The 16,204-nt window shown below is 32.4% G+C and overlaps 1 protein-coding gene across 1 annotated transcript; it reads right to left on the bottom strand.

The window, feature by feature from the left end:
* Positions 1-264: 264 nt before the first annotated feature.
* LOC120327796 (uncharacterized) lies at positions 265-5,318 on the bottom strand. The gene is made up of 9 exons (XM_078114572.1): positions 5,308-5,318; positions 4,559-4,573; positions 3,807-3,839; positions 3,183-3,221; positions 2,814-2,873; positions 2,029-2,145; positions 1,695-1,718; positions 1,031-1,081; positions 265-644 (listed from the first exon to the last, which is right to left on the bottom strand). The coding sequence occupies exons 6-9, from the start codon at positions 2,105-2,107 to the stop codon at positions 487-489; spliced, it is 312 nt and encodes a 103-aa protein (XP_077970698.1). The 5' UTR covers positions 2,108-2,145; positions 2,814-2,873; positions 3,183-3,221; positions 3,807-3,839; positions 4,559-4,573; positions 5,308-5,318; the 3' UTR covers positions 265-486.
* Positions 5,319-16,204: the final 10,886 nt, after the last annotated feature.

The following is a 16,204-nucleotide window of genomic DNA, read 5'->3' on the forward strand; positions in this document are numbered from 1 at the left end:
CTTTGTGCCAATTAATATTTTAAAACCGTGTACAAAACCTTTAAATATTTTTTAACTTTTGCATGCGAGCTGATAAATTATTCGACCTATGATAAACCTATATCACCCTCTGCCGTTACTAGAAGCGCGTCTTATTAACTCAACCACAATTTCCATAAGCTAACTCTTGGATCTCTATCTTTGTAATTCCACCTTTACTGTTTACCTGAGTTAACTTGAATATTTCCATTCAATAAATTATACAAATTTATTATTATAGGATGATTATAATTTGCTAGTTTGAAGCGTATATTCAATAACCCAAAATTTCAATAAGATGATATATAATTCATTCGATCATATCAACGCGTATATTCAAAACCTAAAATTATGTACAACGATATGTTATTTAAAATTCATTCTATCATTGCTAGTTCAAACACGTATATTTGATAACTAAAAATTCCAATAAGATGATATGTAATTGAAAATTCATTCAATCGTTGATTACTTCTTTTTTTCCTCTTCCCTGGACTTGAACGCCTTTCTTTGATGTTCGTCGTCGTCATCTCGAACCACAGTGACGACAGTACCTTCATCTTCCTCTTTATTTTCTTGTTCGTCGCCCTGTGGTTCTTCAACCTGCGGTCCTTCACGTCCGGGACCTACAACAGCACACAAAAAAAAATCTAATAACTTTGTGCTAATTTATGCCAAGCCTGACGAATGGGTATGATGGATACAATTAAACGAATATAAAATCGACAAATCCTTGTCGCTTTAAAGCATTCTAAAATCAATGAATTGTTATGGATTGCTGTAAATCTGTTTTTCAATAACGTTAAATTATATTAATAATTTCTCTGCGATATTCAAACTTTTACAATACTGAATTTTTAATACTTCTTCTACAATTCTGAATGTTCAAATATTTCTTTTACACTAATAAATTTTCTATTGAATCGGGGGTTTATTGATCTCACTTGAAAAATTTATTTGAATTCCGAAAAAAAATTTGATTTTCTTCCGAATTGGCTAATGAAAGTCTTACCTCGAGGTTGCTGACGATTATCATGCGAAGTATCATCATTATCTTCTTCGCCTGAATGTATTTCAACAGTTATGTCAGGAGTCAATTTCTATTTTAGCACATTTACTTAAAACAAAAGACTATAAAAGTCGTCATTGTCATAAAAGAAAGTGTTGTGTGGTAAAAAGTAATAATTTGTGTATGTATGGATCGGCGATGTCTAACCATTACGACATAAGTTGTGCCATCGAGGTAGGACATTGATCTATATAACCTACGACGCCTACAAACGCAGGGGCGGGCAATTACATTTCTGAGTAAGATAATGGATTTGATTTATTGCACTGGACAGGAGGCTCCAAACTCAAAAGATGGTTATGAATGAAAAACAGTTTATTTACAACAGCTAGGCCTAATTAACATTTATATAATAATAAGCGCAATTTGACAATCTGGGCCATTGTGACGTTATTTGTATCTATATTTCCAATGGTAAATCCGGCCCGTCAGTCGTAATTTGGTCTAACGCTAGAGCGCTATTATGGCCAATTTACTGTCGGTATTATTGTGTATGGGATATGAATGGTTCAAATTAATTATTGTTTAAAACCGTTAATGAGCATTTTATCGGCTATTGTCAGTCTGGGATTAGCAAAACGGGAACAAATTTACGGATGTCACTTACCCGGGGTCATGAATGGATGATCTTCTGTAGAATAAAATTGCCGATGTTATACAGACCGGGTGTGCCTGAATTCAAAGCTTTCAGGTTCATTGTTTGAGGATATGTAATTTCATCATTACAAGTAAGTGATCAACTTGTGCGTTGAAGCGATATATGACTGGTGGAGACTAAGAAAAAACTGACCATGCATGCTTTTCCATCTTTCAACACATTCTTTATAAGGATTCAAAGTAGCGTACTGTTATGCAAATCTCGTGGCATATATATATTCGAGCTTGGATCCATTATATTTACAAATTGTGCATCAAATAATGAAAGCTAAATAAAAACTTACCGTCATCGACATAATCAATTTCCACTCTCTCGCCTTCCTCGTCGTATTTAACTGATGTTTGTCCATGCTTATCAGTCATGATACGATTGCCAGCCTGATCACTTGATGCTCTTCCTTCTATAGTGAAAAAGATGACTAGTCATCTTGGTGTTTTTCAAAATGCAAGAAAAGTACCCGCCACACTTGTTCGTCTACTATTCTGGGTTGGAATAGATATAAAATGTCGCGCAATAAAGTAGGATTCATACAATCGGTATCAGAATGCCAAGGGTAACAAAATTATTAAAACGTTGTCGGAGAAAAAATGCACACTTACGCCATTACATAAATCACTGCTTGCTGGTTGTGTCTGGATAGAATCGCGTGTGAATCATGTTTGCAATTCTAAACATTCTGAGTATGAAACAAACCCTCTAGTCTACAAGGATAATGGTAATCGCAATGGTGGTGGTGTTCCGCGCCGTCTCATGGCTAGGTGGTGATTGATATTCTAAACCAGTGGTTCTCAAAGGGCCGCAGCGAGTCAAGCAAAGATAAGAGTTTACCTTTCACCGTTATTCGGGGTAGGCATACATGTTTAAATAAACTTCAATAAAAGTACACATTTACGATCACAAAATTGAGTTTTATTGAAAAGAAGCCTTTTTTCTTGTAAGTGCGTCGTGAGTTTATTTCCTGATAAATTGACGACGCACGAACAAAATTTGGGGACCGCTGTTTTAAACGATCTCTGTACAAATATTTTTAGTTATGGAATCAATATATGATAATCTAGTTGGCCACACCTGGAATGTTTTCCGCAACGACGCCTCCACGTTCTTCGTCAGATGACTCACTGCTGCTATCTACAAAAAAAAAAAAATTAAATAAAGCAACAGAAAAATTGCAGTGATTGATAATTCAAGAAGCAAACTACGTTCCATTAAAATTAGTTATTGAATTAATAGTATAGTATGATCTAGTTCAATGAATGAAGAATATTCGCAGAGACCCCATAATAATAGGATTCGAATAGAATTGTTTTAATTTTTTTTATCTCAATTTTGATTTTCGATATTTGGGTGAGTTCTTGATTGTTTTACTACTCCCTGAACAAGGGTAACCAAAAAAGTTCATAGACCTTTATGTATGATGAAACCAAAAACCCTACATACCTTTTTCATTGTCAGTCAAAGACGACTCACTGCTGCTATCTACCAATAAAAAAATATCGCAATAAAGCAACAAGAGAGTTGTTATAAAATATCCCTGAGGTACAGTCACAAATAATGGGGTAGCACGGCTCCGAACTGTAGAAAAATTTAACTTGCACTGTTGGTATTGGTATCTTTTATAATATAACTAATATTTTAAAATCTTAATTTTTCAAAGATTTCTAAAAAGTTTTAATTTTTAGGTTGGTTCATAATTACAGTTGATTTGCTACGATTTATCTGCAGAAGCTTCACTCCAGTCACCCATAAATATGAACCTCTAGAAGTATTTAGCTTTGGTCGGAGACAAGGTAAAAGAGTTACTAATATTTTCAAAGTTATGTTGACTAAAAATATATATTTTTTTAATATCTGTATATGTGTCAATTTCATGATGTGTTTAAACTGTTGGGGCTTATGACCAACGGAATATTTTTTGCTCAGGAACATATCAGTGGGAAAAATGACAATACTTTTATATCTCACAAGATATCTCAAGCAACATTATATATAACTACCGTAAAGTCATAAGGGCATAAAATGTAGTAGTTTCTAGTTCAGTTATTGATAGTTTAAAGGACTTACCTCTAATTGGTTCAGCTTTACCTTCACTTATATCTAAAATTTGGTGTGATATAGAAAGATAAATAATTGGTATTTATCAAATCTTCAGTTTATTACAATTTCAAATCATTATATCAGTAGCACATTACAAACCACTCAGCATGGACCTTATGTTAATAACTAAATTTAATATCAATCCATTTTCCATTTCATATTCGGAATCTTTTGCGAATACCAAATTGCCAATATCTTCAAACAATTTTGTGGAATTTGGATACTCGACAGTCAGCTTAATTGAAATACTGAAAATTTAAATTACGTTACGACTGCGACTTAATTAATATCGAATGATTGAATTCAAAATCAAATACTCACTTGTCTAACTAACAACTTTCATTAAATATTATTAAAAGTTAAGAACACACAGACAGACCATACAGCAAATCGCATATTTGCGTGCAATGTAGTTAACCAAAGCAAAGTAAAATCATCAAGTTAAGATATAATGCTACTAATTACACAAACAGCTGTACTTAATGTCAAGAGCATATGTGACCAGATCACAAAATATGCATTGTACGTATTTGATAATGTCTAGTGCCCATGACAAATCATAGAAAACGGTGCAGTTAGACAATATGTATTATTCTAAAATTGTGAAATATAAAGAGACGATCTGACTTATATATCATATCTGCAAATCATAATGTAAATTGCATATTTGCGTACAATGAAGTTACATGTTCACGTTTTACATATTTTTAAAAACTTACCAACAAAGCACCCCTCTAAAAATTAAAAATTATTTATTAGCCAACGCAAAATATAAGCATCAATTTAAATGAATAATGTTACTAACTTTATAAAAAACTGCACTTTGTAATAAAATCATATATGACCAGGTCACATAATATGCTTTGTATATATTTGATAATGTCGATTACTCAGGAAGAGTCATAGCAAACTGCGTAATAGACGGGATGTATGATATGTGTAGCGAGTTTAAAAGAACTCTAATTGGTTCTGCTTCAAATTCTTTATCTTGAAGTTATATAGAAAAATTTTAATTGGTATTTGTAAAATCTTAAAGTCTGTTACAATTTCAAGCCAATGTATCCTCAGTCCTTACAGACCATCTCAGCATGAACCCTAAGTCCATAACTAAATATAACATTAATCTTTTTTCCACATCTCTTATTAGGATTTGTACGTAATAATTGCGAATACTTTCAAATAGTTTTATGGAATTTGGAATTCGACAGTGAGGATAATGTAATACTGTAAAATATATAAAAATGGGCATCTGATTTAATATTGAAAATACAGTGCGGAATCAGTATTACGTTACTACTCAAAATAGATTTAATATTCAAAAAATAAATTTCATGCAAATCAAATATTCACTTGCCTAGCTAATTACTCTCACAAAATATATTGAAAAGTAAAAACACTGACAGAGCATAAAGCAAGTTGCATACAAAGTTATTTCTAGTTTATATTCTACATATTTTTAAAAACTTACGTCTATAGTCGTTTACTGGAAATTAATAAATCATTTATTAGTCAATACAAAGTGAAAGCATAAAGTTAAGGAATAATACCACTAACTACATGAACAACTGTACTTAATGTCAAGAGCATGTGTGACCAGATCACATAATATTTCTTGTTTATCTTTTATAATGTCGAGTACTCATGCAGAGTCATAGCAAACTGCCTGGCTAACAGGATGCATGATATGAAATTGTAAAATATAGAAAGAGGATCTGATTCAATGTTACGAATGTAGAAAAAATCGATTAAATCTTACAAGCCAATCAGAATTGTCTTCACATGATTAGATTAAGTTTATATTTGAACACCATTATTACAATCTTAAATTGTGTATGGAATACCTAAAAATTGTATTCTTAAGAATAAATCGAATGACATGAGGACTAATCACTGAATACGAGAAATACTAAATTCCAATATTTAGACGATAAGCGTTCCTTAAATATGCAGTTTATTATAATTTCATGCCGCCAATGTAATCTCAGTACAGCGTGACTGAAATTGACATCGGCTTTTATCAATATATATCTGCTTGCAATGTAGTTTCTTGTTTATTTATTTTTACATATTTTCAAAAACTCACCTAGGGATGCTGAAAAATGATAAATTATACATTAGTCAAAGTAAAATCATCAAATTAAACTATAATTCTACTAATTACATGGACAACCGCAGTTCAAGTCAGTATGTTCCCCAGCTTTTCTTTTTAGGGGGTGGTGAATAATTTGCTACTAGAGATAAAACTAGGCCATTTGTATTCTTAAAAAAATGGTATGTATTTGGGAAACGATGTACATGAGGGGCCCCCAAGTTGATTGACGGCGAGCCAAAATCCACAGCAGAATAAAATTGTAGGGCCATAAAAGGGGAGCGAGGAAAAGTACGGGACGTCACGGCTGGAGTTCAGGGCGCGCTCAAGCGCCCTGAGAAAATTTTGAGAAATAGGCACCAAAATAGGCTCTAAGCTTGATTTTAGATACACCTAGCATCGCAGTTTGTTATGTAATGAAATCAATAATTATAATATTTAGCTGATAGAATTCCCGGGAAATAGAAAACAAGCACGGCTTTCAACCGTAAATATATACTACTACGTTTCAACAAGTAATTTGCAACTGATAGTGACTAATGAAGTTACTCGCTCATCTGGCATTGTATGAATGACTACTTATGGCTTGTTGTGTTACACATTTCACATTTTTTTGGAACATGTTTGTTTGACTTTTGTATGAATTAAGCAATGAATTAAATTTTGAAATACGCGCGTCAACTGATCATAATGTTGTATTCCTTCAGAACTGAAATATTTTTTGGTAAGAAGACAAAAGTTGAAGTTTGATTCTTTTCAATAAAGAAATAAAAATGCTGTCATTCATATAAAAAACGTCTGTTTTAAGTGCCTAGTTTTCGTTTTGTGACATCTTTAAGCTTTCCTAATATACGGCTGATATCTAAAATACTGCAGTGTATAATCCTAATACCCATACGTATACATAAGATACCGGTATAATTCAATTGTTACGAAATAAACATGCTTGAACTGTGATAATGGTGTAACAATTGACGGTATCTAAAACTCAAAAGGTAGCACATGAAGGGCTAAACTATTTCACTCAAGTTCGGCGGGCCATTTTAAATCGTCACGCCGACCGTAATTGGCCCGCAGACTGCGGTTTAGAACCCCTCAACTACATTGATAAATATGCCATAGTCGTTATATTTGAATACAATTATACTTGAGTTAGGAAATACAGTGTGGAATCGCACCTCAGAATTAGGGGGGGTGTTTGAAATTTTAGGGGGGGTGTTCACCCCCTATAGGGGGGGTGTAGGGAAATCACTGGTTCAAGTTAAGAGCATATGTTACTAGATCACATAATATGCTTTGTATATATTTGATAATGTCGAGTACTCATGAAGAGTCATAGCAAACTGCGTAGTAGACGGGATGTATGATATGTGTAGCGAGAATAAAAGAAATCTAATTGGTTCTGCTTCAAATCATCTATATTGAAGTTATTTAGAACATTTTTTTATTGGTATTTGTAAAATCGTAAAGTCTATTACAATTTCAAGCCAATGTATTCACAGTCCTCACAGACCATCTCAGCATGGACCCTAAGTCCATAACTAAATATAATATTAATCTTTTTTCACATCTCTTATTAGGATTTGTACTTAATAATTGCAAATACTTTCAAATAGTTTTATGGGATTTGGAATTCGGCAGTGAGGATAATGTAATACTGTAAAATATATAAAAATGGGCATCTGATTTAATATTGAAAATACAGTACGGAATCAGTATTACGTTACTACTCAAAATAGATTTATAATTCAAAAAATAAATTTCATGCAAATCAAATATTCACTTGCCTAGCTAATTACTTTCACAAAGTATATTGAAAAGGTATAAACACTGACAGAGCATAAAGCAAGTTGCATACAAAGTTATTTCTAGTTTATATTTCACATTTGTAAAAACTTACCATTCTGCAAGGGTACTGAAAATTAATAAATTATTTATTAGTCAATACAAAGTAAAAGCATAAAGTTAAAGAATAATATCACTAACTACATGAACAACTGTCCTTAATTTCAAGAGCATGTGTGACCAGCGCACATAATATTTCTTGTATATCTTTTATAATGTCGAGTACTCATGAAGAGTCATAGCAAACTGCATTGCTAACAGGATGCATGATATGAAATTGAAAATATAGAAAGAGGATCTGATTTAATGTTACGATTGTAGAAAAAATCGATTAAATCTTACAAGCCAATCAGAATTGTCTTCACATGATTAGATTAAGTTTTTATTTGAACACCATTATTACCATCCTAAATTGAGTATAAAATACCTAAAAATTGTATTATTAAGATTAAATCGAATGACATGAGGACTAATCACTGAATACGAGAAATACTAAATTCCAATATTTAGACGATAAGCGTTCCTTAAATATGCAGTTTATTATAATTTCATGCCGCCAATGTAATTTCAGTACATCGTGACTGAAATTGACATCGGCTTTTATCAATATATATCTGCTTGCAATGTAGTTTCTTGTTTATTTATTTATACATATTTTCAAAAACTCACCTAGGGGTGCTGAAAAATGATAAATTATACATTAGTCAAAGTAAAATCATCAAATTAAACTATAATTCTACTAATTACATGAACAACAGCAGTTCAAGTTAAGAGCATATGTTACTAGATCACATAATATTTCTTGTATGTATTTGATAATGTCGAGTACTCATGCAGAGTCATAGCAAACTGCATTGCTAACAGGATGCATGATATGAAATTGTAAAATATAGCGAGAGGATCTGATTCAATGTTACGAATATAGAATTAGATTGATTAAACATTTTAAACTAATCAGAATTGCCTCCACATCATGAGATTAAGTTTTTTATTCAAACACTATGGACCTTTCCCCGACCTTTGACCCCCGAAAAAAACTTCCTATACTTTACCATTGCAAAATTTCCGGGGTTATTAAAACCCTGTTATTCCGGGATGAGACTTATTATAAATATAAATATGGCTCTAATATGATTGGTCAGTAAGAGTTAACATTCTTTATGTACACGTCTTATTATGGATTTAACTCAAAACAAAACCAATAAGACATTTTCGCGCCTTTTTCGAGCACCATATAGGCTTGTCCGAGTGTTTTTGTACCCTGGTTGTGCGTCACTCCTTTTTGGCATATTTCCAATTTTACGAGTTTATATCTGTAAATATTTGAAAGCTAAGAAACATACAAAGGAATACGTTATTACTTGAAAGAAAGTAATTTGCGCGGCCGAGCGCTCATTTTCCTCGCGTAAACACGCACTAATAATTACCCGCACAATAATAAACAAACAAGAACTGCGTTGACTTCACAAATATACCGCTTGGTTACTCGGCAGCAGTTTGCGCTACACCATTGCCTCTGATATCATTTTGTTAGAAAAACAAACACCAAAACGGCTATAACGCTTGCGAGAGAGTGCCGTTATCATAAGTAACGGTTCAACGGCCATAAAGGAGAGAGGTTCGAATGTTTGTTTACTATCGTCGATGAATTTTCTCACGTACCCAAAATTTCGTACATGGAGCGGTCCATTAGCGACCTCTTGCGTATAGAAAACAATAATACGATTCAAACAAGCCTTCAATGGACTTTCAGGCCATATTGGTTAGGTGACAAATGCTAATTAAAAATATTTTAAAAATTTTACTAGGGAGTGCGGGTTAGGAAGAAGAGTGCTTTTGCAAGTTGGCGCCTGTAAAATGTGGTATGTGTTTCAAATCATCATTATGATTCATCGCATACAACAATCAAAGGTCATGAAGGTCAATGGACCTCATGAAGAGTCATAGCAAACTGCATTGCTAACAGGATGCATGATATGAAATTGAAAATATAGAAAGAGGATCTGATTTAATGTTACGAATGTAGAAAAAATCGATTAAATCTTACAAGCCAATCAGAATTGTCTTCACATGATTAGATTAAGTTTTTATTTGAACATCATTATTACCATCCTAAATTGAGTATAAAATACTTAAAAATTGTATTATTAAGAATAAATCGAATGACATGAGGACTAATCACTGAATACGAGAAATACTAAATTCCAATATTTAGACGATAAGCGTTCCTTAAATATGCAGTTTATTATGATTTCATGCCGCCAATGTAATTTCAGTAGCACATCGTGACTGAAATGGACATCGGCTTTTATTAATATATATCTGCTTGCAATGTAGTTTCTTTATTATTTTTTTATTATATATTTTCAAAAACTCACCTAGGGGTGCTGAAAATTGATAAATTACACATTAGTCAAAGTAAAACCATCAAAATAAACTATAATGCTACTAATTACATGAACAACCGCAGTTCAAGTTAAGAGCATATGTGACTAGATCACATAATATGCTTTGTATATATTTGATAATGTCGAGTACTCATGAAGAGTCATAGCAAACTGCGTAGTAGACGGGATGTATGATATGTGTAGCGAGAATAAAAGAACTCTAATTGGTTCTGCTTCAAATCCTCTATATTGAAGTTATTTAGAACATTTTTTTATTGGTATTTGTAAAATCGTAAAGTCTATTACAATTCCAAGCCAATGTATCCTCAGTTCTCACAGACCATCTCAGCATGGACCCTAAGTCCATAGCTAAATATAGTATTTTTCTTTTTCCCTCATCTCTATTAGGATTTGTACTTAATAATTGCGAATACTTTCAAATAGTTTTATGGAATTTGGAATTCGGCAGTGAGGATAATGTAATACTGTAAAATATATAAAAAGAGGCATCTGATTTAATATTGAAAATACAGTACGGAATCAGTATTACGTTACTACTCAAGATAGATTTAATATTCAAAAAATAAATTTCATGCAAATCAAATATTCACTTGCGTAGCTAATTACATTAACAAAATATATTGAAAAGTTATAAACACTGACAGAGCATAAAGCAAGTTGCATACAAAGTTATTTCTAGTTTATATTTTACATTTGTAAAAACTTACCATTGTGCAAGGATACTGGAAATTAATAAATTATTTATTAGTCAATACAAAGTAAAAGCATAAAGTTAAAGAATAATACCACTAACTACATGAACAACTGTACTTAATTTCAAGAGCATATGTGACCAGATCACAAGATATGCCTTGTATGATGTATTCGATAATGTCGAGTACTCATGCAGAGTCATAGCAAACTACATTGCTAACAGGCTGCATGATATGAAATTGTAAAATATAGAAAGAGGATCTGATTCAATGTTACGAATGTAGAATAAATCGATTAAATCTTACAAGCCAATCAGAATTGTCTTCACATGATTAGATTAAGTTTTTATTTGAACATCATTATTACCATCCTAAATTGAGTATGAAATACCTAAAAATTGTATTATTAAGATAAAGTCGAATGACATGAAGACTAATCACTGAATACGAGAAATACTAAATTCCAATATTTAGACGATAAGCGTTCCTTAAATATGCAGTTTATTATGATTTCATGCCGCCAATGTAATTTCAGTAGCACATCGTGACTGAAATGGACATCGGCTTTTAATAATATATATCTGCTTGCAATGTAGTTTCTTTATTATTTTTTTATTATATATTTTCAAAAACTCACCTAGGGATGCTGAAAATTGATAAATTACACATTAGTCAAAGTATAACCATCAAAATAAACTATAATGCTACTAAATACATGAACAACCGCAGTTCAAGTTAAGAGCATATGTGACTAGATCTGTGTTATTCAACCTTTTTTATCGTGGTATACATTTTACAATTTTTCAAGAACTTTGTATGCCTTACAAATACCAATGTTTGTTTAAGGCTTAAATAAACATTAAATTTTAAGCAATTATTGTACTGCAATATCACATGCAATCTAATGGGCCAGTGTCCGCAATTATAAATTTGACTCACGGCATTAGCGTCTACGGGAATAATGTTCAACATAAATCAAACGAAGTGCATGGCAGCCGAAATCACCAACCCAGACATGTGACCGCATTATCTATAAAATTCGTGATTTAACAATATGCTCACGTCGGTTCTTTGCATAAATGACATTTTATATTCCATGTGCGTCGCGTTTGCATTGTCTCCGCTTGAATATTTTATAATTTATTATATTAGAGTTTAGAATCCCTGAGTTAGGCTGTACACCCTCCGTATACCCTTTATTAGTTGTATACCCAACTTATTGCCGTCATACATTTGGGTATACCGTTAACCCGGTTGAAGAGCACTGGACTAGATCACATAATATGCTTTGTATATTTGTTAATGTCGAGTACTCATAAAGAGTCATAGCAAACTGCGTAGTAGACGGGATGTATGATATGTGGATCGAGGTTAAAAGAACTCTAACTGGTTCTGTTTCAAATCCTTTATGTTAAAGTTATATAGAAAAATTTTAATTGGTATTTGTAAAATCTTGAAGTCTGTTACAATTTCAAGCCAATGTATCATCAGTCCTCACAGACCATCTCAGCATGGACCCTAAGTCCATACCTAAATATAATATTAATCTTTTTTCCTCATCTCTTATTAGGATTTGTACTTAATAATTGCAAATACTTTCAAATAGTTTTATGGAATTTGGAATTCGACAGTAAGGATAATGTAATACTGTAAAATATATAAAAATGGGCATCTGATTTAATATTGCAAATACAGTACGGAATCAGTATTTCGTTACGGCTCAAAATAGATTTATAATTCAAAAAATAAATTTCATGCAAATCAAATATTCACTTGCCTAGCTAATTACTTTCACAAAATATATTGAAAAGGTATAAACACTGACAGAGCATAAAGCAAGTTGCATACAAAGTTATTTCTAGTTTATATTTCACATTTGTAAAAACTTACCATACTCCGAGAGTACTGAAAATTAATAAATCATTTATTAGTCAATACAAAGTGAAAGCATAAAGTTAAGGTATAATACCACTAACTACATAAACAACTGTACTTAATGTCAAGAGCATATGTGATCAGATTACATAATATTTCTTGTATATCTTTTATAATGTCGAGTACTCATGCAGAGTCATAGCAAACTGCATTGCTAACAGGATGCATGATATGAAATTGAAAATATAGAAAGAGGATCTGATTTAATGTTACGATTGTAGAAAAAATCGATTAAATCTTACAAGCCAATCAGAATTGTCTTCACATGATTAGATTAAGTTTTTATTTGAACACCATTATTACCATCCTAAATTGAGTATAAAATACCTAAAAATTGTATTATTAAGATTAAATCGAATGACATGAGGACTAATCACTGAATACGAGAAATACTAAATTCCAATATTTAGACGATAAGCGTTCCTTAAATATGCAGTTTATTATAATTTCATGCCGCCAATGTAATTTCAGTACATCGTGACTGAAATTGACATCGGCTTTTATCAATATATATCTGCTTGCAATGTAGTTTCTTGTTTATTTATTTATACATATTTTCAAAAACTCACCTAGGGGTGCTGAAAAATGATAAATTATACATTAGTCAAAGTAAAATCATCAAATTAAACTATAATTCTACTAATTACATGAACAACCGCAGTTCAAGTTAAGAGCATATGTTACTAGATCACATATTATTTCTTGTATGTATTTGATAATGTCGAGTACTCATGCAGAGTCATAGCAAACTGCATTGCTAACAGGATGCATGATATGAAATTGTAAAATATAGCGAGAGGATCTGATTTAATGTTACGAATATAGAATTAGATTGATTAAACATTTTAAACTAATCAGAATTGCCTCCACATCATGAGATTAAGTTTTTTATTCAAACACTATGGACCTTTCCCCGACCTTTGACCCCCGAAAAAAACTTCCTATACTTTACCATTGCAAAATTTCCGGGGTTATTAAAACCCTGTTATTCCGGGATGAGACTTTTTATAAATATAAATATGGCTCTAATATGATTGGTCAGTAAGAGTTAACATTCTTTATGTACACGTCTTATTATGGATTTAACTCAAAACAAAACCAATAAGACATTTTCGCGCCTTTTTCAAGCACCATATAGGCTTGTCCGAGTGTTTTTGCACCCTGGTTGTGCGTCACTCCTTTTTGGCATATTTCCAATTTTACGAGTTTATATCTGTAAATATTTGAAAGCTAAGAAACATACAAAGGAATACGTTATTACTTGAAAGAAAGTAATTTGCGCGGCCGAGCGCTCATTTTCCTCGCGTAAACACGCACTAATAATTACCCGCACAATAATAAACAAACAAGAACTGCGTTGACTTCACAAATATACCGCTTGGTTACTCGGCAGCTGTTTGCGCTACACCATTGCCTCTGATATCATTTTGTTAGGAAAACAAACACCAAAACGGCTATAACGCTTGCGAGAGAGTGCCGTTATCATAAGTAAGGTTCAACGGCCATAAAGGAGAGAGGTTCGAATGTTTGTTTACTATCGTCGATGAATTTTCTCACATGGATTTTGTACATGGAGCGGTCCATTAGCGACCTCTTGCGTATAGAAAACAATAATACGATTCAAACAAGCCTTCAATGGACTTTCAAGCCATATTGGTTAGGTGACAAATGCTAATTAAAAATATTTTAAAAATTTTACTAGGGAGTGCGGGTTAGGAAGAAGAGTGCTTTTGCAAGTTGGCGCCTGTAAAATGTGGTATGTGTTTCAAATCATCATTATGATTCATCGCATACAACAATCAAAGGTCATGAAGGTCAATGGACCTCATGAAGAGTCATAGCAAACTGCATTGCTAACAGGATGCATGATATGAAATTGTAAAATATAGAAAGAGGATCTGATTCAATGTTACGAATGTAGAATAAATCGATTAAATCTTACAAGCCAATCAGAATTGTCCTCACATGATTAGATTAAGTTTTTATTTGAACACCATTATTACAATCTTAAATTGAGTATGGAAAACCTAAAAATTGTATTTTTAAGATTAAATCGAATGACATGAGGACTAATCACTGAATACGAGAAATACTAAATTCCAATATTTAGACGATAAGCGTTCCTTAAATATGCAGTTTATTATAATTTCATGCCGCCAATGTAATTTCAGTACATCGTGACTGAAATTGACATCGGCTTTTATCAATATATATCTGCTTGCAATGTAGTTTCTTGTTTATTTATTTATACATATTTTCAAAAACTCACCTAGGGGTGCTGAAAAATGATAAATTATACATTAGTCAAAGTAAAATCATCAAATTAAACTATAATTCTACTAATTACATGAACAACCGCAGTTCAAGTTAAGAGCATATGTTACTAGATCACATAATATTTCTTGTATGTATTTGATAATGTCGAGTACTCATGCAGAGTCATAGCAAACTGCATTGCTAACAGGATGCATGATATGAAATTGTAAAATATAGCGAGAGGATCTGATTTAATGTTACGAATATAGAATTAGATTGATTAAACATTTTAAACTAATCAGAATTGCCTCCACATCATGAGATTAAGTTTTTTATTCAAACACTATGGACCTTTCCCCGACCTTTGACCCCCGAAAAAAACTTCCTATACTTTACCATTGCAAAATTTCCGGGGTTATTAAAACCCTGTTATTCCGGGATGAGACTTATTATAAATATAAATATGGCTCTAATATGATTGGTCAGTAAGAGTTAACATTCTTTATGTACACGTCTTATTATGGATTTAACTCAAAACAAAACCAATAAGACATTTTCGCGCCTTTTTCAAGCACCATATAGGCTTGTCCGAGTGTTTTTGCACCCTGGTTGTGCGTCACTCCTTTTTGGCATATTTCCAATTTTACGAGTTTATATCTGTAAATATTTGAAAGCTAAGAAACATACAAAGGAATACGTTATTACTTGAAAGAAAGTAATTTGCGCGGCCGAGCGCTCATTTTCCTCGCGTAAACACGCACTAATAATTACCCGCACAATAATAAACAAACAAGAACTGCGTTGACTTCACAAATATACCGCTTGGTTACTCGGCAGCAGTTTGCGCTACACCATTGCCTCTGATATCATTTTGTTAGGAAAACAAACACCAAAACGGCTATAACGCTTGCGAGAGAGTGCCGTTATCATAAGTAACGGTTCAACGGCCATAAAGGAGAGAGGTTCGAATGTTTGTTTACTATCGTCGATGAATTTTCTCACGTACGCAAAATTTCGTACATGGAGCGGTCCATTAGCGACCTCTTGCGTATAGAAAACAATAATACGATTCAAACAAGCCTTCAATGGACTTTCAAGCCATATTGGTTAGGTGACAAATGCTAATTAAAAATATTTTAA

Source organism: Styela clava, chromosome 7 (genome assembly GCF_964204865.1).
Source record: "Styela clava chromosome 7, kaStyClav1.hap1.2, whole genome shotgun sequence".
Taxonomy (NCBI): domain Eukaryota; kingdom Metazoa; phylum Chordata; class Ascidiacea; order Stolidobranchia; family Styelidae; genus Styela; species Styela clava.